The sequence below is a fragment of the Sardina pilchardus genome, chromosome 17, assembly GCF_963854185.1.
Source record: "Sardina pilchardus chromosome 17, fSarPil1.1, whole genome shotgun sequence".
Classification (NCBI taxonomy): Eukaryota; Metazoa; Chordata; class Actinopteri; order Clupeiformes; family Clupeidae; genus Sardina; species Sardina pilchardus.
Window position 1 is genome coordinate 4,067,266 of NC_085010.1, and position 24,000 is coordinate 4,091,265.

The window sequence follows — 24,000 nt, forward strand, 5'->3', positions numbered from 1 at the left end:
GGTTTCCCATGTGGATTGTTATAAACTAATGCATACTGTTCAGTAGTTACTGAAGAGACACATTTCCGTTAATCAAATCTAGCATTGGAACTTGAAATATACTTTATATAAAATGCGTTTTACTGAAATGTATCACAAGTAATAAGATTTTATTTAACTAATGCAGCAAAATGTCAGCAGCAGTGACAACTAAAAAGCTTGCTCAAACAAACCATGTAACCAAATAATTCATCCATTCAAGTAGAAGCTGCAATTTTTGAGCTATGCTTCATCAAATATGGTAACCAACTGAAACTTTCCATGTACAAAATTGAACAAAAACAATAATTCAAAGTTACATTATATACCTCTCCAAATATTAACACAATCACTTTTTCAAAACCCTACCAAACCTTTAATTAGACTTTAAACAAGACAAGGGACAAATTACATTAAAGCATTTGAACTTTAAAATGTCTGCATTACTGTACACCTTCCCCTCTGGCTAGCAGGTTAGGAATATTGATTGACGCAACAGTACAATTTCAGTCCTAAGCTGCAGAATAGTACATACTACAGTTACATAAATGTACAGTGTACACATAAATACATCAGAATACACCACACTGAGGACTGATGGCATGACACTGACCCAACATTCATTCTCTGTACAGACAGATGCACCACAATCAATTGCAGACCTAAAAAACAGGAGGGATAAACATAATATACAGCAAGGACAACCTCTGACTTTATTTTTTATTTTGAGTTTTTATTTATTTTTTACATAACATTAGCTCTGTGCAGTTGATCGTTTAAAAATGAATCTAAGGTCTCCCTAACTGACAAAAAAAGCTGACAAACATAAGTGTGCGCAATCTGAACAGATGAAGAGACAGATCAACACACGTCATTTTTAAAACTTGTGAAAAGGCATTTGGTTGGATGCAGACACTATCATTAAGCAACATCCAGCATATTGCTGTCAGCAGAAAAAAAAAAAAAAAAAAAAACATCCAACCAAAGCCCCTCTTTAGAGTGACCTTATCTTCTCTTAAACGATTATACCCATACTGACACCTATGAAATCCAAATACATTCCCCATAAATGCAGTGTCAGTCATTTAATAAAGCACAAAGTTAAGGCACAATGAGGTTCTCTGCTGCAGGTAGTGTGCACCAGCCTTATGACATGTGTTGTGCATCAATTGTACGCTTTGCTGCAAATACTGCACCCTGTGATCAACTACACTGCATCTTCCAAACACACAAGAGAGAGAGAGAAGGAGAGAAAGGAGAGTTCAATGACAGCAGCCAGATGAACCTAGTAGCAATTCTGTAGTGAGAAACTACTCGAAACATCTCACAAGCAACTGGACATCACAGATGAAGTGTTTAAAGACTACATGGGGCAGAAGGACGGGCAACTGTATCAGAAACACCAACGATACACCATTAACCCCCCCGCCCCCACCACCACCACCCCCCAAGGATTTAAAGACTTGCTCTTGTCAACTGTCCAGCAACCTCCCTCCTCAAAATAATAATAATAATAATAATAATAAAAATATACACTGAACAGAAAGCAAGCTGCTTCCAATGTCCACAATGAAACTATCACATCTAATCTGATTCTATCCATTGCAGGCCATCCCATCAAGATAAACAGTTTGCCTGACCAAGGAATCTGAGCCTACGAACACCAGTCCAAACAGGCTTCTTTGGAATATTTGATCAAGAAGTTATATTGCATGGTCTCAGTGGAGAGAACAATCTAAAGCTCTCTAGGAGACCAATGGCAGATGAAGAAGTAACCAAAAAAAAATTCTTTCGCAATGCATTACGAGTGTTATTGTTCTCATGTACCAGTAGAGGTCTGTGTAGACAAATGTCAATGTCATCCTGTCACCAATCATAACAAATAAACATAGTTGCTAGAGATAATATAAAATATATATAACCATGGAATACAATGGAATATAGTCTGGCTGGGAGGTCTTCAGTGAATACTGAGCGAGATACATGTATGGCAGAAATGGGATAGACACAGCAACGGCGTGCTGAGGACAGGCGCTCAATCACCAGTATGTTCCTCTCGTGACACTAGGCCCGAGGTGCATCTCATCGGGTTGCTAACCTCTCAAACACCCATCGAGCCCAGCACAATCTTAGTCAATACATCTCCCTCCATCTCTGAAGAATGGATGCAAACAGTGTTACTATTTTCTTGGCAAGAAACAGAGAGCTTATGTGGTTTTTTTTTGCATTCTATACAGACAAATTCAACCTCCACCATTCATACATTATATATTTACAGTACCCCCAAATAAGTGTTTGTGCATGCCTTCCTTGTTTGACTAAAACTACAAAAAAAAAGGATTACATCACAAAAAAAAAAAACATCTGTAAGAAATAAACATCCACATTTTATGTTACAATTCAAAGCTTAAATATAGGCATACTTTAACCAGCACATGCAGCTATGCAGAGCCCCCACTTCCTCCACTGATCAGGAGAGAAAGGGACGTTTCATAAAAACAGTGGGAAATAGAGAGCGCGCACGCAAGAGGGAGAGAGAGAGCCGCGTCTCCCTCATATATACCTTTTTAAATATGAACATTATAACTGGAAGCCACATCTCCTTAGATCCATAGAGTTTATGTATTATAAAAAAAGAGGAGATAGAAATTGTGTCCACTGCACCAGACAGGAGGTGAGCAGGAAAGCAGGGCAGAGCATTTTCGCTCGCTCGTGTGTAGCTCCCGACTAGTCGGTCGCCCCTTCGAGAGCACGCTCAGGTGTTCTGGAGAGGCCCTCAGGTGTGCCCTAGCAACCCTCACGCAGCTACAGGCTGGCGGCGGCGAGGAGAGCGGCCTCCTCTGCGTCCCCCTACCACCACCCCTAAACATGGCTGCCACGGCCCGGAGCTCTCGCGCCTCCTGGTCAGGGGAGAGGCACGTGTGCAGCAGAGAGCGGGGAGGAGGTGCTGGGAAAAACTGCAGGGAGCGAGGGAAGGAGGGAGGGAGGGAGGGAGGGAGGAGAGTGGGGACGAGGGAGGTGTGAGGGAGGCCGCAGGGCTCCTCAGGAGAAGCTGAGGGAGTTGGCTGTGCTGGTGCGGTGGCGGAGGCCGGACATGGTGTCCATGTGGCTGCTGGAGGGCTTGAGCGGTGTAGTGCTGCCCACCGCCTGGGGGAAGCGCTGATGGTAGCGGTCGAGCCGCAGGTACTTCACCGTCACCAGCTTACCTGCAACACAAGCACACACACACACACACACACACACACACACACACACACACACACACACACACACACACACACACACACACACACACACACACACACACACACACACACACACACACACACACACACACACACACACACACACACACACACACACACACACACACACACACACACACACACGAGTACTTCAGACATGCATACACACTTAAAGGGACACTTCACCGATTAGCATTAAGCTTTGCATCTTTAGAAGGGAGAAATACAGATTTCAATGAAACCCATGAATAGGACTTCCTGCTTTCAATGATGTAAAATGATTTTACATCATTGGAAGCAGGAAGTCCAACGTTGAAATCCGTATTTCTCCCATCTCAAGGCAAACTGAGGGGAAGATGCACGGCCATTCAAAAACATGACTGGGTTTCTAAAGATACAAAGCCTAAGAAAACTTAAGTGTCCCCTTTAATTCAATTGCATACACATGAAGAGGATATCATGGGAACGCTTTAACTGTAGTGAGTTTGCTATAGCTGCAATATAATTATACAGATTTTCTACTTACATGATCATATTTTTATTACCTCTTAATGCACTACAAACTGTATAGGAAACCGAGAAAACTGATTTCCTGAGATGGCACTAACAAAGTTCCCCATATTTGGTTACCCGTCTGTGAATGTTAACAGACGTTAAGAGCCCGTATTTAAAGTCCAAGGCCTTACCGTCAAACCATGAGCCGTGCAGCGCCTTGAAAGCCTTGCCAGAGTGCTCAGCTGAGAGACACTTCACATAGACGCAGCCCTGGAGAGGACGAGAGGGACAGACAGTTTGGTGACATTCAAAGACATTTTGGGTGCGGCCATTTCTGGTCATTTTTAGCTCCGAGACTCAAGTGATTGAACAAGAACAATAACACAGGCCTTACGCAAACAATCATTACAAAACCAAAAATCGTAAAGAGTCGAAACTCCTTTTAATCATTTCAATCAAACTGAAAGAGAGCATGAGTGATCACCAGTGGCTGGGGCTCATCCCAATATATGTATAGCATGTCATGAGGAGCCAGGGGAATAAAGTGCAACCAACCTCTCGGGAATTTTTGTCGACGGCGATGTGCACAATCCCGTCGTTGTCGCTGCATTTCTCAAGAATGGCTTCGTGGATGGCCAGGTGCCAGTTCTCCCCAACCTCCCTGAGTGGAAGGAAGGCCAGAGGGAGTGGTTAATGCCCTGCCATCAACATGTTCTATATTACGTGTAGTGGAGCTACTATGGAGCCATTGATTCTGTGCTCACTAAAGAATCAATTACTACGTAGTGGTTCCATTACTCACAATCTAAAATATGTAAAATTAAAGTTTAGTGGAAGATGAGCTACTCACATTACAGGGTCAAACATGTTGCGGATCTTCAGACATGGTGTTAAACTGTTGGGTGGAGAGTTCCTCTTGTCCAGTGGGAATGCTGAAGTAGGACACCAAATCAGGCGAGAAATTAATGAACTGCATCTCATAAGCATTTGCATTCAGTCATTATGCAAAGGCCTTATGTGAAATATCAAAAGGCTTGCAGAACCTAATGGGCAATTTAAAAGGGCTAAAGGTTAGAAAAGGGCTTATCAAGTACAGCAGGGTCTCTGTGTAAAAACTCTCAACATTGGCAGCATTATGCCACTATAAGTATAACTCATTTCTTATTCACTACTATAAATACAATAAATAAATATATTGGTCATTATATGTACCCCATGCATTCACAGGAATGCATAATTTTTCATCACATTTGTGATTGTCATTTCAAAACGCTTGTATTGTGCACTACATAGAACAGAGGGCTACACAGACTGCTACTCAACATTCAATTTGGAGCTGAGTGTGGACAGCAGCTGCACTGACTACAAACAAATACTGTAACTTGGCCTGGGGCTCAGACCAGGCAGGTACGTGCTGATTCTGCCATCACAGAATGTGACAGGTCAGTAGTGAAGTGTAATAGTCACAGACATGCAGAGGACAGATCATCAAATCTGCTTTGCACACCTGAACTCTCATTTCAACCTCCCCTGAAAAAAAGGTAATAAATGGCCTATAATGAGTATTATGCTCATGTAATCTTTTCTAGTAAATGACATTTTGTTCATCTCAAACATGCTATTGTACCATGAACGCATCATAAACCTGCAAGCCTATTTCAGAACATTTAAATGCAAAGTGCAGAATACCTATACTTTGCGTTTCTTTCTTAAACAGGAGACTTGACTGCAGCTGAGTCAGTACCTTTGCCTTGCCACTGTTTGGAGGGCATCATGGACATCTTGTCGCAGGACAGAGAGGGCTGCAGCCAGCGCCAGACCTCACGGTCAGCTCCCTCCATCCTGCGCGTCTCGGTGCGGATGCGCGACTCATTGGCCCCCAGGAACGTCACGGCTCGGTCCCACACCTTCTTCATCTTCTTCCTGTGGAAACAACCACACACACAACCGCTGTTATTCACTGAGCAGGGGTCAGCCACGTACATAATCCAGTCAGCCAAAACAAATCAATTGCATCCAAATTAAAAAACGTGAGAACGATCAATTCTGTAAACTAGCTTGGACAGTGATTACATTATCTCCCATGTATTAAGGATGATCAACACTGCAATGATGGTGCAGTTAATTCTTCAGAGGACACACTGCCAACTATTTGGAAACAATATATTCGCATCTAGAATGCTAAGAAGCTTTTTGATGGTTAGTTCACTAGATTTAGACCAATACTCCATAACGCTACGTCAAAAGGAAGTAGGTAGCACAGGACACATCCATATTTGGACCCATGAAAGTATTAGTATTACAGCAGGGCAAAAGCAGGCGCTCAACAATTAGCTTTTACTATAATCAATGGAACTGGGCTGGCCACAATAAATGCTAATGTATGTATACAGTGTGACAATAGGGTTTTATCAAATTCTTCACTCGTGAAGGAATTTTCCATAAGATTTCCATAAGACAAGGGAGTGGGAAAATAAATTAGACCAATTTCAAAACACATGTGCCTGTGTAGGTGGGACACTAACATTCTCACGGGGATTCTTTAAGCTACATTACAGCCATTTTTCAAAGCAAGGCACAGGAAACACTTTAAGCATTCATCATCTCACAACTGCTTTATGGAAGAGCTAAGGCTTCCTTCATTTAAGACCACAACCCACCTGTCTTGAGGCTGAACCAGTGCGTCTCGCACATGTGGGATGGGCAGGTAGGGCTGCAAGTCCTTATTCTCCTGACAAGCCTCACTGTGGCTCCGCAGAACGTCTGGAAAACACACACACAGGGAAACTAATTACTCAAACATCACAGATTACTGTCATTTAGTCCCAGACGAGAGCAACATGCTTTCTTTTCCATAAGAAGAGAGCTTCCACTGTGCCGTACCAATGATTCTCTCCACCATGTCGTACATCTGCCTGGTCTCCTCCTCCTCTCTCCTCCAACGGTACTTCATGTAGCTCAGCAGGCCCCAAACAATCCCAATACCTGTACACACACATACAGCCAGACCAACAATGAGTGACTTCAACAGACTTAACTGTTTGTAAACTGTCTCAATGTCATTTTATTTGGGTGAAATATTTTCACTGAGATCCATCCGTTAAGATTCCGGCGATTGGACTGCGTACCTGCCAGGATGAGGAGCACGCGGAGGATGACCGTGAAGAAGGCCCTGCGGAAGCGGCACAGGAAGGTCATCTTGGGGTGCGTGGACTCCAGACGGCTTATCTCGGACACGTCCGTCACCGCCTCCTCCGAGGCGCCCGGGATCAACCTGAGTGGCGGGAGAAGACACAGGCTCTTTAGGTGGCCAGCTCCGCACACAACCCTCTCAGCCATGACGAGATAAAACAGAGGCCCAGGCGCCTGCCATTGTCTACGGCAGCCTATAACAAAGTAGCCTGGGATCCAAGGCTGCTTTATTTCCTAGCATCAGCAGTAATCATATTAGCACAGCCCAGACAATAATCTGCAGCTAGACTTGGCTCTTAACATTACATTTCATTACATTCAAATGCAATTACTTTTGAACGCTCACGGACAATGTATGTGCACTTCTACTAGCACACGCATCTATTTCTGCCAACTGGCAGCGTCTGCCTTTCCGAACATGCAAGACAGAAATCACAGGATTTTAAAAAGAAACATAAGTGAATTTACCGTATGCCAACATCCTCTCCAGTCCGAATGATCCATTCCAAAGCAGTTTCTACAAAACCATCATAGGCTGCATTTTGAAGCTAAAGGGGACAAAAAGGCCATTGACAGATTGATTAGATGTTTATGTTCTACTCCAATGATACCAGACATTTGTTTGCTACGGGAAGAAATTGGCAGCAAAGTTTACGGCTTTGTGGCTCAAAGTACTGCTTTCATACGTAATGCAAAACAGCAACCAGTGTTGGTGCAAATGACTACCAAGCCTTTGCATTACTATGTGTGAAGAGGGGCAGAAACAAACCTTTAAATATTCTATAGCATCGCTCATGGTTAAGCTTCTGTTTGACACAGCCTTCTGGTCTCCACAGTCATATTCACCTGTTGGATGTCAGTGGCATAGTTGGTTATGAATGGAATCAGTCTTTACGACATACAATGGAGCCAAATAAATATGCTTTGCTACAAAGTTGCATAGCAACTGAGACCGGGATCTTACCTGCAACACTGGCAAGGTGATCATGTAAATGAAGCAGCAGTTTGAGGATGAGGTCTTTTTCTTTGATGGTCTATGGAATTCAAGATGGATGATTTCGTTATTAGAGCAGTCTGACAGTGTTGTCAAAAAAGTAAACATCCTGATTGCATAGTGCTCTGCAGCACATGGAAACAAAAGAGGAATCTTAAAACCACACTTACATAACGTGCATCAAATTCTGTGCCAAACGGGTGGTTCCGAACTGCAAAAGAGAGGGACAGAAATTCTGATCAGACGACGTCCATGTTTTCGAACCCCCAGCTCCAACACAGTCTGGCTCCACTTAAAGGGTTACATCATGTAAAAGAGGAGAGCATCTTTCCCAACAGTGCCTTGAGTGGGAGTGACTATCGTGCAGACGCCGGTCGCCTCACTCTTGAGTCACTGTCTGAACATGGAGATCACTCCTCCGGCTGGAGCCTGCCCAAGCTGAGCTGGGTTACAATGTGCATGCCCCGACCACAGACACAGACAGCGTGTCTGCGGCAGGCCTGACAAGCAACACTGGACCTGACATCTGAGGACTGCCGACGGGAGTTTCATCAGCGGAGGACGACAGCAAACTGTCCGCATGACCAGAAACACTTCACACTCAACAAGCTCAAAGTTTGGCAACTAACATTTCCATGTATTTTACATAGAACCCATATGTTGAGCAAGTGATGTGGTCTGCTCATTTGGGCAGAGATAGTGTTAAAATCTAACAGTGTGACTGGTCAGCTTCAGACTAGGCCTATTCCAGAAAGTCGCCTTGATAAAGATTACACTGGACGACAGGTGAGGCTATGTAACATTAAACGTCCTTATCCTGTAATAACAGAAGCTGTCTCTCTCTCTCTCTCTCTGTGTGTGTGTGTGTGTGTCTAGGGCTGGAATAAGGCAGACAGCCAGGGAAAAGGCTGGTCACTCACTCGCTTTCAGTTAAACGAGCCCAGACCCATCCACTCCTGGCGATGGCGTCTTTGGAGAACGAAACAATTAGGCCACTTTAGCTCGTCTGTGACCTAGATGTCTGCCACTCACACCTCCGGCGTAACCCTCTCCCTGCAAAAGCCTCCCAGCGCACCTATGGCCCAGGCCAGGCGGCATTACTCAACTCCAGGAGCCCTGGCTATCTGTGCCATCATGCTGCACAGCGGGAGGCCTGAGAGGAGGCAACAGGTGCGAGTGCTATCTACGGCAACCTTATCAGGAGTCAAAAATGAGAACAAATCCAGCACGTCTGTTTGCACACGGATGTATTACAACTCTGCAAATAGTGCACCTTTTGACGGCTCGTGCATGCTTCTAACTTCATGCTCAAGCTAACTGGATAGCATAATGATAAGCTCAAGTGTAAGCACAGCAATATAGGCTTACTCAGAGCCAAATGCTACCTAAATGAACCTGCACTTCACTGAACCATCCCAAACCCAACTGGAGGGGTGACGCTGATAACTGAGTGAGGAGACTTGGAGGCCTTGGGGGGAGGACAAGGCATTAACACCTGGCAGGTGAGGTTTCCCCAACGACCACACCACCACTTGGGCTGGACACCATGTCCACAAGGGACTTGAGAGTGAGAGCATATTTGAGTGGAATGATTTCAATAGTTCTGGGAAACATGCCATACATAAAGGTAATGCTCAGTTTGACAGGTCAGAATTATCTGCCCAAAGATAATTGTTTAAGGGTGATTTAGCTTCTGCATACCACCATCTTCTGAGAGGGTGTGGCAGACAGGGTGACACACCACATACCTGTTTTGGCATTCTGGTATTCAAACTTCACTCATTATTCACCTTAAAATGAATGCCACACCAGCCACAACTATGTTGGGCAAACATCAATTTGCAGCCTAAACATTTCAGATAGACAGGAGCATACATTTGAAATATTTGAACCCTGAAGCTGAAATGACTTAAGCATAAGGTTTGGACTGTAACATGTAACACAATACAACGTCAACATGAGAATATAAAAAGTATTTTACAGAAACCTGAAGTATGTAAGCATACTTACTAGCAACATCCCCCTCTGAGGCGCCAGACCCTCTCATGCGCAGGTACATGAGGCCAAGCAGCACGAAAAACAGACAGGCAGCAATCAGAAGAAACATGGAAAGGTAGTGAGCACTGAAGCCGCCAGTTGTTGAAACCTCTTCCCTTTTAAATTGCTGCAGAAGCTCGTCTTCCGGAACAGATAGCTTCTGTTTGTGGGTCGGCTGGCTGTATGCATGGTTCGACCCCGTGTGATTCGAATGGTTGGGCCGGTAGGTGCCCGAGAGGCTGTTGTGAGGGGAATACCTATGTTTGAACCCAATACTAAATCTGCTGCTGGTAGTGGCCCCATCTCCGCTATCAATATTGTTTTTGAGATATGCGGATGGACTGCTGTTACTTCCCTCCCCTATGCTTTCGTCCATGATTCCTGAGGCGTACACAGACCTTCTGGGATGGTGGCGGTTGAGCAGGCCACTGCTCAGGACAGACTCTCCAACGCCCGTGGTTTCGTCGTCGTCCTCCTCCCCCCGCGCCCTGTCTAGACTGCTAGCGTCTGAAGTGTCATTTACTCGAATTCCGACTGCCATTTTTCCCTGACCGCTTAGAGAGCGACTGAAAGTTTTGTAAGGAGAATGTGTAGCTTTCGTATGACTTCGTGAGGAAGTCAGTCGGCGTTCTCGCTGACGCTCTTTCTCCGTGCCCCCCTCCTCTTTCTCTTCATCCGAATCCGAGTAATCCCCGGGAAGCTTGCTGGTATGCAAAGTATAAGACGCCCTGCTGCCGTTCAGAGCCCGAGTGTCCCTCTCAGTCTCTTCCTCGTAGTCGTCGTCTTCATCGACTTCACCGTAAGCCCTACCGTCTGTCTCAGTGCGTGCTGTAAAGGATTTGTCTCGATCGCCCCACCAAGAAGATCCGGTGGCGCCTCTCAGACTATCTAGGAGCGCGGGCGAGGAGTTGTTCACACTGACTCCTGGGCTTCTGCGAACGCCAGTGGGTGTTCCTGTAGGCCTTGTCTGGCGCTGCGAGCCGGAGCCTCGGTCTCTCCTACTACTGCTATGGTTTGGGCCTTCCTTTTTCTGAGGGACTTCGGCATCCGATTCATCGGAGCTAAATCCCAAAACGAACTTCCCACCCCCGCTTGTACGCTTTTCGTTCAGGGTCGGGCGCCCGCCGGGGCTCCGGCTTGTGCTCAGGTGCGTGACGTCATTGCTGGCTGGCCTGGCTTTGGGTCTCGAAGCTCCCGCCGCTGTGTTGCTGCTATTACCACTGCCACCGCTGTTGTTGTTGATGCTGCCGCTGTTTCGCGTTTTCCCGAATCTAGATCCACGCTGTTGTAGCTCTTCACGTAGTTTCTTAAGTTTTTTCAGGTAAACGGGCCGTGTATTCTCCGAGATCGGACCTGGGGAGAATCCAAAGCGCTTTAACTCAGAGAAAAGCTCCTCATCCGTTAACTGTGCAGACGCCATCTTAGCTCGAAACTCACACAGAAAGCTGTGGAGGAAGTGACGTAGATGGAGCAAACCCAGACGGTAAACTTGAAGAAAAAAAGTAGTTCACTGAACTTCCACAGCGCAGCCGATTGTCTGCAGATGAACAACCACCTGCCCAATTACATTGCAGGGTGTTATCCTTTTTATTATTATTAAACTACGTGGCCGAGGTGCTCATGTTCATACAAAACTGCTTTATAAGATTATGTTAAGTATGCATAGACTTTTCATTTATTATGTTATTTTAATTGCATTAGATAAGAAGACTGCACACACACCAGTTTATTTTTCATAATTAATCATGCCAAGTAAAGCAATGTTAAAAACAAATATTCGTCGATTAGCCTACAAAAACCTTAAAATCACACGCTGACATTTTTTTTTTAAATCTCTGACTCTAGCCTAGGATAACATATAGGCTATAGGGTAGTCTACAACATGTTTTCACACAGGGCTAAATAACATGATACAACGTGATCAACTGGCATTTTTCTTTCCTATCCCAAGTCTGTGAAATAAAGATTTATGCCCATCATGTGTGAGACTGAAAGTCAGATGGCCTATATTTTAGGCCAATTCACTGAAGTTTTAAGATGCAGATTTTTTTTATTGAAACAAATTATTATTTAGCGACATGCTGTGTCATGACAGTGTAATATTCGTCAAAATTGCTACAATACTGTAGTTGGCAGTATCATAACCTCCCATTTGTCTTCTTGCGCCACCTTGTGGAAGATGATCCATCCTACAAAGCCCTTTGAATACAAGTAGCTTGCGACGCAGTTCTGGCATTTCATTATGTCAATCCAGGACTAGAGGCATTCAGTTGTAAGGACACGAGGAAGAGACCCCGGCAGAGACATCGACCATTTATAGCGCAATTTAGAGCTACCTGCGCGGAATGGCTTCCAAGACACCTGCTTTACTATTCCGCCTAAAGGCGAGCTTTATTCTACTTTTGGGAAGTTTGGTAACCGAGGCTGCCCAAGAGCAAGGAAGTTTGTACATGTGGATCGATGCCAACCAGGCTAGGATACTAATTGGTAAATGGCGAAAGCAATGCAATTAACTGCATCATATATTCCTGAAAAATGTGCAACTTTGTATTCTTAACTACGAATGATTTTTTCTGCAATAGCCTGGAAAATTCTGCATTAGCCTACTTTTACATAGCCTAAACTTAACTCGTACCTTCTATTCGTATTATGCATGTCTCTGAGAATACTTATATGATTCCACAGGATTTGAAGAGGACATTTTAATTGTGTCAGAGGCAAAAATGGCCCCATTTACTCACGACTTCAAAAAAGCACAACAGAGGATGCCTGCAATTCCTGTCAATATACACCACGTGAACTTCACCTGGCAAGCAACAGGGCAGGTACTGTATACTTTCAGTATAGCCTAGCACTGTTATATAGAGAGACTTTATTTTTAACGAGCTTTTAACACGAGCATATCATAACTTTTCATTGGTAAAACACATGACAATGACTCACGAGATATGAAAGCCAGTCCAATAGAAGCTATGGTGAAATTGAAGTTGTAGGATAGCCTTATAAAGCTGTTGCCATGAAACTGTCCTACCGGCATTCTTGGCAACTGCTGAGTTGAAATAGCTAGGCTACAACTTCCGAAAACATGAAGGTCTGTAAACAGATGTAGCTATACTGTAGGCTACACTTGCCATTTACAGAGGGTAGGTTGACAGAGATGCTTCTCTCCGGGGTTATTTAAGTGCCACCACATTTTTCAGGTATTTATTGTTTCATCCTGCCCAAAATGTTGGTTAATCCTTTTTAATATTGTAATTCCCATCTCTTGCGGTATTTGACATCTTGGTGTGGTAGATCTGCGTCCGAGGATCAAAGCGAAAAGCTGCCGAGATCCCGCCTCTGCGGGCATGTGCCAAACATCTGGCCCATCTGCGCATCGAAAACATTGGTCAAATTCTCAGACGCGTGCCAGAAGCCCCGCTTTATTGGAAGGGGAAAGTTCCATTTGGGATCACTTTGTGTGTTGTTATTGCTTGTTGATAATCTTTTGTTAGTCACAGCTTTGGGAATGGTAGTGACATAATGGTTAACTGCAGTCTGTCCTGTGGTGCCGGTCTCCTTAACGCATCAACAGTTACCTGACCTGGTTTTAGGGCGCATTATGCAATTTAATTGTAGACTATTTCTTATTGAAAATAATTAGGTTGCATATAATTCCAGGAAAGCAATACGTTGATATACAATACAATACAATACAATACAATACAAATGTTTTGTTGGACATTCTCAGGGGAATTGTGTAATGTAATTCTGCTGCACATCTGCTTCAAGGGAATCTTTTAGTTGTAGAACTCCACCCACCTTGTTGTGGTTGTTTTCTTACTCCAGGGTTTCTGCTTTTTGTTGTGGTTGGTGTTGTTGTGAAAACTATGGGGTTAGTCCCCTAATGAATGATGTGAATGAGCATTTTAGAATCCACAAGTTGCATGTCAACTAGGTGCATGAGAGAAAGAGAGAGAGAGAGAGCAAGAGAGAGAGAGACCTCGCTTTCCTGGGCCCTGTTGCCCCCACACTTCAAAGCCAGCCGCCAAGGCTTAAGAACAAAGGCTTCAGGCATAAAAGGCTGGCCGGCAGTTATCTGTGTTGGTTATTAGCATTCAGCTGCAGGATTAGCATGGCTCTCCACACGGGCTGTGTACTTTTTCCTTCATCAAACGTTGTGCTGCTTTTACACGGTGAAATTGGGAGAGAGGAGAAATCACTGCGTCTCTCCATAGCCTTTCATCTCCCTTTGTGTGTTTTGCAGTGCCATCGCTGTTATTTGACAAGTGTGTAATTTTCAAAGACTTGAGGACATAATTTAGGGAGGAAAGACTTATGGCATGGCAATAGATGAACTTTTTCACAGTCACACAAATCTCTCTCAAAGAAGTGGGCTTATTCATTCAAATCTGTATACAAGAGTGGAGACTGTACAGTTTCAGGTGATATTTTCGGTTCGCTCACTCATTCATTTTCCATAGAAATGCAGCTATGTGGTAGCACAACATATAGACCCTTTCAACAGCATAAACAAACATGTACGTTCCTAAGGCATTTCCGGTGGCACAGAAACTAATGTGCCAATGGTAACTTGGAGACACCAAAAAAAAAGGAAAGTAATATTTTTACGTTGACATTTTGTAGAGCATTAAACTGAAGTCCGATTAATTTTCATTTCAAAGTATCTGCATTGGCCTTCAGTGTTTCAACCAGAAAAACTCTAGGAACAAATTGAAAGGGTCTATAGGAAGAATCACCTTCCACTGATTAGGAGCTGAGCTGGGTGAGTGTGGAGACTGAAGAGCCATGTGGTTTTGTGCATTTGACGATGTGTCTGTTTTGGTGTAGTTGGCCTCTATCGTTACATTGTTGTTATACTATACACAGCTATTTTGTTTCATCTTCATAATACTGCTTCAACAGTCAGTCTCCAGAGGTTTTGTGGTATCATCAACCATTTTTATTCTGTACCATTTTGCATGATTAGAGGACTTGAAGAGCTTTCTAAACTAACAAAGTCTCCATGTTATGTTTATTTATAGGCAGAATATTTTTATGAGTTCCAGACCCTTCGCTCTCTAGATAAAGACATCATGGATGATCCAGTCGTCAACGTTCCTTTACTTGGCTCAGTGCCACACAAGGCCTCAGGTTGGGATACTCTGAACATACAGATACATTCATTTTGTTTGATAAAAAGAACTGATATAATGTGTATTCATTGCAAAATAGAACAAAACATATTTCGATAGTGAATAATAGAGATTGTGATAGTGTTCTGTCCAACATGTCAGAACACCCAATAAGAGAGCTTTGAAGACTTCAGAGGGTTTTTCATGGAGATAAGCCAAATTCTCTCAATGTGCTCAACATATTTTATACTGTGTATTGTGCTTGGCAAACAAATACAGCTTAGAGATGAGGTGCTTATGTGTGGCTTTGGGTCAGTATAATGTGTGGAAATGAACGGAAATCTGTTTTGAAATCAGTGGTTCAGGTGGGCTTTCCCTGCCGAGGCGATCAGGATGGTGTGGCTGCCTTCGAGGTCACCATACTGGTCATGGATGGTGGTGGCAACATCATCCTGAGGACTCCACACAATGCCATCTTCTTCAAGACCTGCCAGAGAGGTGAGTCTCCAGTAAACTGTACATTGGGTGTTGGGAACACTGGGTTTGGGGGACTGTGAAAAGTACTCCGTGTGGTCCAGAGGTTGATTGACTTAAGTCCAAGCAACAGCATGTCCAAAGAGTTTGAATCCTTTTCCCCCACTGTAAACAAAATATACACTTGCTACATCCCAAAACACCAAAGGCTTTACCTCAGACACACACCAGAAATGAAAATGGCTCCTTGAGCAGGGTGTTGTCTACCCATTCTTATTGTAAGGGCCTCTTTGGCCATTTCGGTTTAAGTATAAGATGCCAAATTAGGAGTTAAATCTCCATAGCAGTCATGATGAAAGTACTGGGTTTGAATGGGAACAGGAACAAGGAAGATCTTGGGACCCAGTTTGATGACAGACAATTGTTGTGGTCTGTGGCCCAGAACACAGGGACATGTGCAGTTTAATAACACATCACATCTGCTGCTACTCATCATGCCAGCAGTTCATTTAGAGAGCCACATTCTAGTGGTTTGACTGCTGGAATTCAAGAAAAAATATGAATGAAGTGCCAGAGTCCCAAATCAATGCGTTTGTGATACGTATATGAGTAGATGCGTAACTACGCACACTCGTAAATACTCTTGGCGGTCGTCACACTGGGTGAGTATGAACTCATCCTCTTGAAACACACTGGACACCTTCTCACTCTGCGCTATGCTATGTGGAGCTGAAATCAATGTTTTGGGCTGCATACAATACAATGAAACAATGAATATAATACTTAACAAAGATATTAGGTAATGCAATGTAATGGATTAGCTTTTGGATTATTGCACTTGGGTGTATGCACAATGTTGGTGCACTTAGAATACCACTCAAGTGGGAGTTGATAGTGCAGATGGTAGTATACAATATACACATATTATCATTAAAAATATGTACATAGGGTATATATAACATATGTATATGGTGTAATAGATTGTAAATATGGGTTGTGTGGTGTAAGAGTGTTGTTGTTGAAGTGTAATCAGAATTTTCATGGTCTAACCTAATATAAATGGAAATAATTGTACATCATAGTAAGTCTAGTTGGTGTTGATAATTACTTCTCTGAAATAGTGTTTGAAGTCTATGGAGATGTTGAAAGGGGAGTCACACCCTTTCATGATTAGAATGAATTAGAGAAAGAGAGACCCTAACTGAGTGAATGAGTGAGTCAGTGAATGAGTGAATGAGTGAGTGAGTGAGTGAGTGAGTGAGTGAGTGAATGATGTGGGATGTTTGGCACTCCTGGTCCTTCGAAGAGGCCATCATTACTGCTTAATGATGTCATGTGAACTTTGCCAGCTGCAGCTTTAGAAGTGAGAGAACTCTACTCTCTCCACACAGACACACACACACACACACACACACCCCTCATTCTCTGCACCCCTCCAGCGCACCCCCACATCCTCACTCACATCCCAGATCAAATGATCCATCTGGCCCAGGCCAGTTGACTGAGAGGAAGCAACATCTTTCAGGGGTGACAGCTGAGGATTGCCTTGGAAAAACGTTTGGGGAACAGCGGTCTCATGGAATTCCTCTCAAGTCTCCTTATTGTAATTGCAGGCAAGAGAGTGGCAAAGTTAACATAGTAATTAGCGATGCTATGGTTTTGAGTCAAGCCGTTTGACATAGTACAGGGCTTGATTACTGTGATTAGAGAGGGATGATGTGCATAGGCAAGAATTTGAAGTTAAATAAATATTTGTTATGGAGTGAACGAAAAATAAATAATGCTTTGGTGGAACCTGGATCGGTCAGACAGGATATGTTTTGTAAGCGCAGGAGACAAAGCCAGTGTTTTATAAAAGACTAGACGGCTTGTATTTCCGAGACGGAAGGACTGCTGCCAGATTTCCTCGGGGCAAGCTGGTCAACAGTTGTGGATCTCAGAGACATTGCTTTTGTTGGTAGAATGAGAGGAATTTGGGTAAAACCAGGTCTGCCAGGTGCACCTATGTCTCTGCCTTCAGACTGTTGTGACTGATATGGTTTGACTTTGGACATAATATGAGTGAAATGGCCCAGAACATTCAACAGATATCTCACACACTAATTCGACCAGTCACACCAACCTATCCCTTTTAACAGCCTCGCTAGAAGCACCTATTCATCACCAGCAGAGGCCATCTCTCTTTGTCTGTAATTCAAAGACATTTCCACACTGTATTTAACAGAATGATGGGTGGCTCTTTTAGGATGGCAACAGACAAGTAAATATTTACTACGTATTTATCTCTGTTTCCCTCTTCTGCAGCAAAGTGTCCCGGTGGATGCCGCAATGGAGGCTTCTGCAATGAAAGGCACGTCTGTGAATGCCAAGATGGTTTCTATGGGCCACACTGTGAGAAAGGTACGGCTTTAGTCCCATGGTATTTTAGGTCCAATGATCAGGGGCAAGTCTAGCCTTGTAAAAATGCCACAACAAAACCAGCATAAGACAGGAACAAGACCACTTTCCTCTACCCATTCAATCTGACTAATATTCTTTACATGTATAAAAAGGCATTAGTTTGTGGTTGAAAGTGTGTATAAAGGTTACAGCTGTGGTAACTCTGCCTTGCCTGCAAGCCACACATCACCAGGCATTGTAAATTACATAGTAGTTCAGCCTGATACATGCAAGCCATGGAAAAAGAAGGCATATGTATTTTGAAAGTTTTCCAAGTTGAAAAAAATAATACCCAGCAGGTTGTGTGGCACAAACATATGTTTTTCATCTATTTACAGCTTTGTAGAGTGGTTTCAGAGAGCTTTCCAGAAGAACTGAAAATGCTTTTAATTTCCTTTATGTGCCCCTTTAATGCTCACTGCCACGGCACCCAGACCAAAGTATCCAGAAACAGCATTTTTCATTTATCCATCCCATCCTTTATAATGAGCCTCTCAGTTCTTTAATTAAACAACATCACACATAGTTGATCTATATATCTAGCTATCTATTTATGATGACTTAAAAGGGAGAAAACAAGAGGAAACACTATAAGTATAAAAATTACCCCATGCATATCTGAAATAAAAAGGCTAATGTGAAACTCTTAAGTAAGGCTCAGTCTTATTCAGTCTTACTTAAGCTTGGTTTTACTTAGTTGTACCATTTGTAATGTTGTAAGTATGTAAGCTTATCTCTGCCCGTGTACATCAGAAGAAAAGCATTTTTTTGTAAATGTGAATGACTCAAAAGGGAAAAGAAACATAAAACAGGAGACGACTTAAGATCTTTAGTGCCTCCTACAGGAAATGCAGATGTCTTTATGAATGGGTGCCAATGGGTTCCAATCTCACTGTGCCCACTGTGTTCACTGTGCTGTGGTCAACCTGCGCTGTCCTCTCCCATTAGCCCTGTGCTCCCCGAGGTGCCTTAACGGCGGCCTGTGCATGAGCCCCGGCGTCTGCCTCTGTCCACCCGGCTACTACGGTGCCAGCTGTGACAAAGGTACGTGCTGTCGACACGGATCAGTATCGTCAGACGCTGTTCATTTTGTTTCCGTCCAATGTAAAGCTTAAACCATACATGGGGTTTGTTTGTAGCAAACTGCACCACCACCTGTCTAAATGGGGGGACCTGTTTTCACCCTGGAAAGTGCATTTGCCCCGCGGGCTATGAGGGAAGCCGTTGTGAAATCAGTGAGTATATATACATGCACACACACACACACACACACACCTGGGTCACATGTGGTACATCATTACTCTATCTGTCACCATCCTATGGTGTTGAGTTCCACCGCCATCTGCACTCATACTTGCGCTCTGTGGAGAGACAGGGGAGTTTTGAGCAGGTGAACCCAGTGATGGGCTGCTTCTCCCACAGAGGGGGGACTGGGGGGGGGGGGGGTACTGAGAGAATGAGAGAGTGGGTGGGAAGCATTGTCTACAGATGACATCACCACCCATATAACACCCTGTGCCCAGTTTCCCAAATAAACCCAAAGTGTGTTCTCACTCTCGTGCCAGGGGCTCAGGCCTCCCTGTGTTTTAGTCAATGACGCGATGCACTATCACCACTGGGGCTGTTTCCCTTCCTCTGTCGGTAGGAGCAGCCATAAGCACTGGGGCTCCCTGTTGACAATGCATTAACAGTATGCATTCAGATGCGGCCCCAGGACATCGTATGTCCAAGGAGTGTACACTCAAGAGTTTTAATACGGCATGTGTCATGAATAATAAAACAACAGTCCACTAACTGCTGTGATTAACGTGGGTCTTGAAGTTTGCCTGGATTGCTGTAAAGCCGACTTACTGGCCCGAAGCTCTTATAGAGAGGCCCTGTCGCAGTGGCCCAGACCTGCATCCAAATTGCATCCTGCTGTGTCGAACACAGGATGTTTTCACTCTCCTGAGTTTAAAGTTCAAAGGGTGGCATATACCAGCAATTTGTGTAATCTCATCTGGTGCCAGAGGACTGTTGGAAAAGAAAACACAAGCAATATCAAAAAGCCCTTGCTGAAATATTTACATGAACACCAAGCCTATTAATGCCCTCTGTTCGTTTATCGTATCATGTTCGGCTCCTGTCAAAACTGGCTTTGAGGTAAAGCAGTACCAGTTATGGTCCCTCAGACGTGTTTCTTTTAAGGCATCCCCTATTGTCTCTTTCCACGGATATGGGTTTCAGTGATATGTAGAAGAACAAAGGGGCCATTGAAATTTCAGATGGTCTTGATCAAATATGCAGGCGTAACGGGATCCCCGAGCGTTTAGAAAAGATCAATCCGCTCACGGCAGCGTTGTGTTTTTCAAGCGCATTGAGTTTCCTCTTCACACATCTGCTGTCGTTTCTCTCTGCCTCTGCTCAGTCCGACTGCTGGACTGATTTCCGCTCTGAGTGCCTAAGTGAAGAGTCGGATACAGAGGCATACTTTCAAACAGTCACTAGAATTCGACAAGCGTACCTGTATAAATATATTCGTCATCGTCTTGGAATGATGATTTACTTAATTGGTATTTCTCACTGCGTTTTTACAAGATAAAAAATGTGAATGAATGCTTTTGAATGATTGAAATCACATCAGGAAAGTTCAGTGGTGATTATGAGAGCCTCCGTCAAAGAGTAGATTCTCTGTGTTTGTCTGACAGCTTCTGTTCCCCCACCTGTGTCCAGGTAAATGCCACCAGCAGTGTAGAAATGGAGGCAAGTGCATGGGGAGGAACAGGTGTAAATGTAACAAAGGATTCCACGGTGATCTGTGCTCCAAGGGTAAGACACAAGACCTGACTTATACAGCACATTACATTATATTACATTGCATGCTTACCTACAGACACATATACATATATACATTATATATTTACTTTAAGTGTCATTATGCATGCATGGGTGAACAGACGGGCAGTCAATGGGGTGCAAGTATCGGTAGTGTTCTTCTGAACTCTGTTTGACTGACACCATGTAAGTCCTGCATGTCTTGGTCCGTATAAGACTAAACAATGTGTCTCTCTGTATGTTGACGTCTGTGTGCATGATGTGTACTGATGTATGTGTGTGTGTGTGTGTGTGTGTGTGTGTGTGTGTGTGTGTGTGTGTGTGTGTGTGTGTGTGTGTGTGCAGCTGTCTGTGAGCCCAGCTGTGGAGCACATGGGACCTGTGTGGAGCCCAACAGGTGCCAGTGTAAGGAGGGCTGGCATGGACGTCACTGCAACAAGAGTGAGCAGGAAACCCAATCACACCACAAAGAGTTGCTCCAGCCCTGGAGAGCCTTTCCCAAGCTCCAACTGTTCATTAACATGTGTAAACGGATGAGCGCATGTAATCCACTGTAACGTTATATCCGCTCATGCTCTCCATGCAGAGCCTAAATGCCACTAGCATAAGTGGATGTGGATAGGTCCGGATGTTTTTAAATGATTAAGTCAGATAACTACGCCACATTTTAAACTCACACTCATTTATTGGGCTGGACACAACGTATGAGTACAGCACAAGCTGGCCTTGCCAAGGGGCTACACATGTTGTACAGTGCAGAAGAGATGGCACTGAATACAAGCATGCACAGATAAGATGTTTTCAGATAGAAGTGGACTAGGATCTCCATGGTTGTTCCAGGAGGCTAAATTACAGATTGACCTCCTACTTTCCTGACCGCTTACTCTCTGACCACTTCCTTCCTCAGGGTACCGAGGTGGTGCAGCGTCCAGTCACCGATCATCCAACCCCAAAATGAGGCCGCACGCGGCATCCACCAAGGAATCCAAGGACACCACTGATACCAGTCAGCCTGCGGAGTCCAATTATGTTGTATGAGCATTTCAACTTGCTGCTGCTGACACACACACACACACACACACACACACACACACACATACACACACACAGAAAAAGACGCATGCACACACAACCCCTCACACTCTTTGAAACAGCCTCGCCCATTGTAAGGATTCACCATTACCATGGTGATGCCAGTCTGACTCATAGGCACCCTGTGGGATGTTGAACCGCTGCCTCTTACCATAAACCATGCAGAGGGCCAGTCTTTCATCTCCCTCTTGTAGCGCTTCCCCTTCACTTATGGTAAATCCATCTGAAAAGAGTTAGTACAGAGCTGTGCAGGTGCTGCTTTGAGACTGGTAGGGAGTTTCCTTAGGGCCTCCAAAACACAGCTTGTAGGCCCACTAGTTGAAAGCTAAATAGGACTTACTGTTGCTATTCTGTGGGTTTCATCCCTTGTGATGTTTGTTGCCCTTGAGTCAATGAGTTCGGAAGTGAATGAGAAGCCACGGAATGTATTACATTTCAAAAGCATTCCTTTGCTTTGCCTTTTGTCAAGTGATCAACCATTATAATTTACTGGGTATGACTGCTAGGCCTATGTCTTCATAAGATCTATTTTGTTATTTTGAAGTGTCAGAGATGGCATAAATGGATAATATTATGGTGTAAAGCCACATTTTTAAATTGAACAAAAGCAAAGCTGAAATTACTCAAATTACTGGCCTACAGTAGTTCCCCTTTGTCTGTCCTGAAGCCTTTTCACATGCTCCTCAAATACTTTAAAGAGAAGCTATGTAGTACATACACGTCAGAAGAGAAGAATGCAGTTACCTGTTGCTAATACAAAGCTACGTTGGCAACCAGTAGTCATTACATCCTGCTGGGCCAAGCTGATGGGATTTCTGTAATCTTTCTTAGAAACCTCAACTCACATAGATACCAGTCACTTACACTGGCAAATCTCTATTACACAACTGCCTTAATTTTCTATACAAATACTGTAGCTTGTTAGCTCTATATTTGTCCAGTCGATTTTTCAGAGTATTTATCTTTTCATATAATTTTATGTGAAGCTGAAATATATCTTGATAGTTTCATATTAGAGGGCATTGAAGAAGTACTTTGCTTACATTATAGTTTCAGATAATAAACATTTAGTACACAAATCTTAACATTTGAGATTTTCACTCCACTGTAATTAATGTATAACTGAAATAAATGATTGTAAATGCTAATGTGGCCTATTTGTTATTTCTCTGATATCACAATGTGAACCCATTGCATTGGGTACCCCATCCATAGAGAGGGGACTGGTGCATATGGTCAAACAGGCTGAAAGGGAAGAGCAGGGACTTAGACTAAAAGGTTGAAGTTGTAAGAGTCGAAGAGGTGAGATATTATCAAATGTATGTTTACTGTTCTTTGGCTCTCTGTAAAGAATCTTTAAGATTAATGCTCTTGTGTGAATGATATTGTTGGTGACCACAGTTGGCTACAGTAAAGCAGGGGCAGATGTGTTATAGTGTTATTTTGACATCAGTGAATATAATTATACAAACAATATTTTACCAGCATCTGGCTCAGTAGTTCCTTATTTCTGCTTTCTAGTCATGGTCTTCTAGATCAGTCTGCACTTTCAAATGACTGCCAATCCCTTACACCTCATAGGGTGCAGATGGATAACACGTCAGCGTTATTTTCATTGAAACTTGTTTTGTCATTTTTTCCAGAGGGCGTTGGGCCATAGAGACAATAAAAAAGGCGGGTCAGGTTTTACAACTGTGCTGCTCCTGACAGAACTATGAATGACTGTGGTGGGTCTAGTGCTGTCTGCTGGCAGTGAAAAAAGGAAAGCCTTTGGCTCTCTATTGCCGCTATTCTCACAGAGATGGCTTACTTACAATACTGACAAACACACCCTGTGTGTACACGTGTCTGCATCTTTTTCCCCATAACAACCCACATTTGATTTTAATTACAGATACATGGCGCAATAAAAAATATATACGCAAAATTAAGAGATGTCTGGGAGGCTTGTTACATTTAAATAGTTCCTGTTTTCATTTTTTTTAATATAATTTTTAGCAAGACAATGTGTGCTTATATCCTTTTGATCCTGTGTTATTCTCACAAAGTAATGTAAGTTATCCTCATAAGGTAATCTATCAGCCTT

At 43.6% G+C, this 24,000-nt stretch overlaps 2 protein-coding genes across 2 annotated transcripts; one reads left to right on the forward strand and one right to left on the reverse strand.

Moving 5' to 3' along the window:
• Nucleotides 1-130: 130 nt before the first annotated feature.
• On the reverse strand, nt 131-11,437 carry lemd3 (LEM domain containing 3). Its single transcript, XM_062518698.1, has 13 exons — nt 9,955-11,437; nt 8,115-8,155; nt 7,915-7,984; nt 7,720-7,796; nt 7,419-7,498; nt 6,887-7,032; nt 6,642-6,743; nt 6,419-6,521; nt 5,503-5,681; nt 4,609-4,690; nt 4,314-4,419; nt 3,950-4,028; nt 131-3,224 (listed from the first exon to the last, which is right to left on the reverse strand). Exons 1-13 carry the CDS (start codon nt 11,399-11,401, stop codon nt 3,061-3,063), a joined length of 2,676 nt encoding a protein of 891 aa, XP_062374682.1. The 5' UTR covers nt 11,402-11,437; the 3' UTR covers nt 131-3,060.
• Nucleotides 11,438-11,999: 562 nt separating this feature from the next.
• wif1 (wnt inhibitory factor 1) lies at nt 12,000-23,215 on the forward strand. Its single transcript, XM_062518103.1, has 10 exons — nt 12,000-12,468; nt 12,667-12,806; nt 15,006-15,114; nt 15,453-15,593; nt 17,874-17,969; nt 18,957-19,052; nt 19,148-19,243; nt 20,721-20,816; nt 21,168-21,263; nt 21,730-23,215. The coding sequence occupies exons 1-10, from the start codon at nt 12,327-12,329 to the stop codon at nt 21,858-21,860; spliced, it is 1,143 nt and encodes a 380-aa protein (XP_062374087.1). The 5' UTR covers nt 12,000-12,326; the 3' UTR covers nt 21,861-23,215.
• Nucleotides 23,216-24,000: the final 785 nt, after the last annotated feature.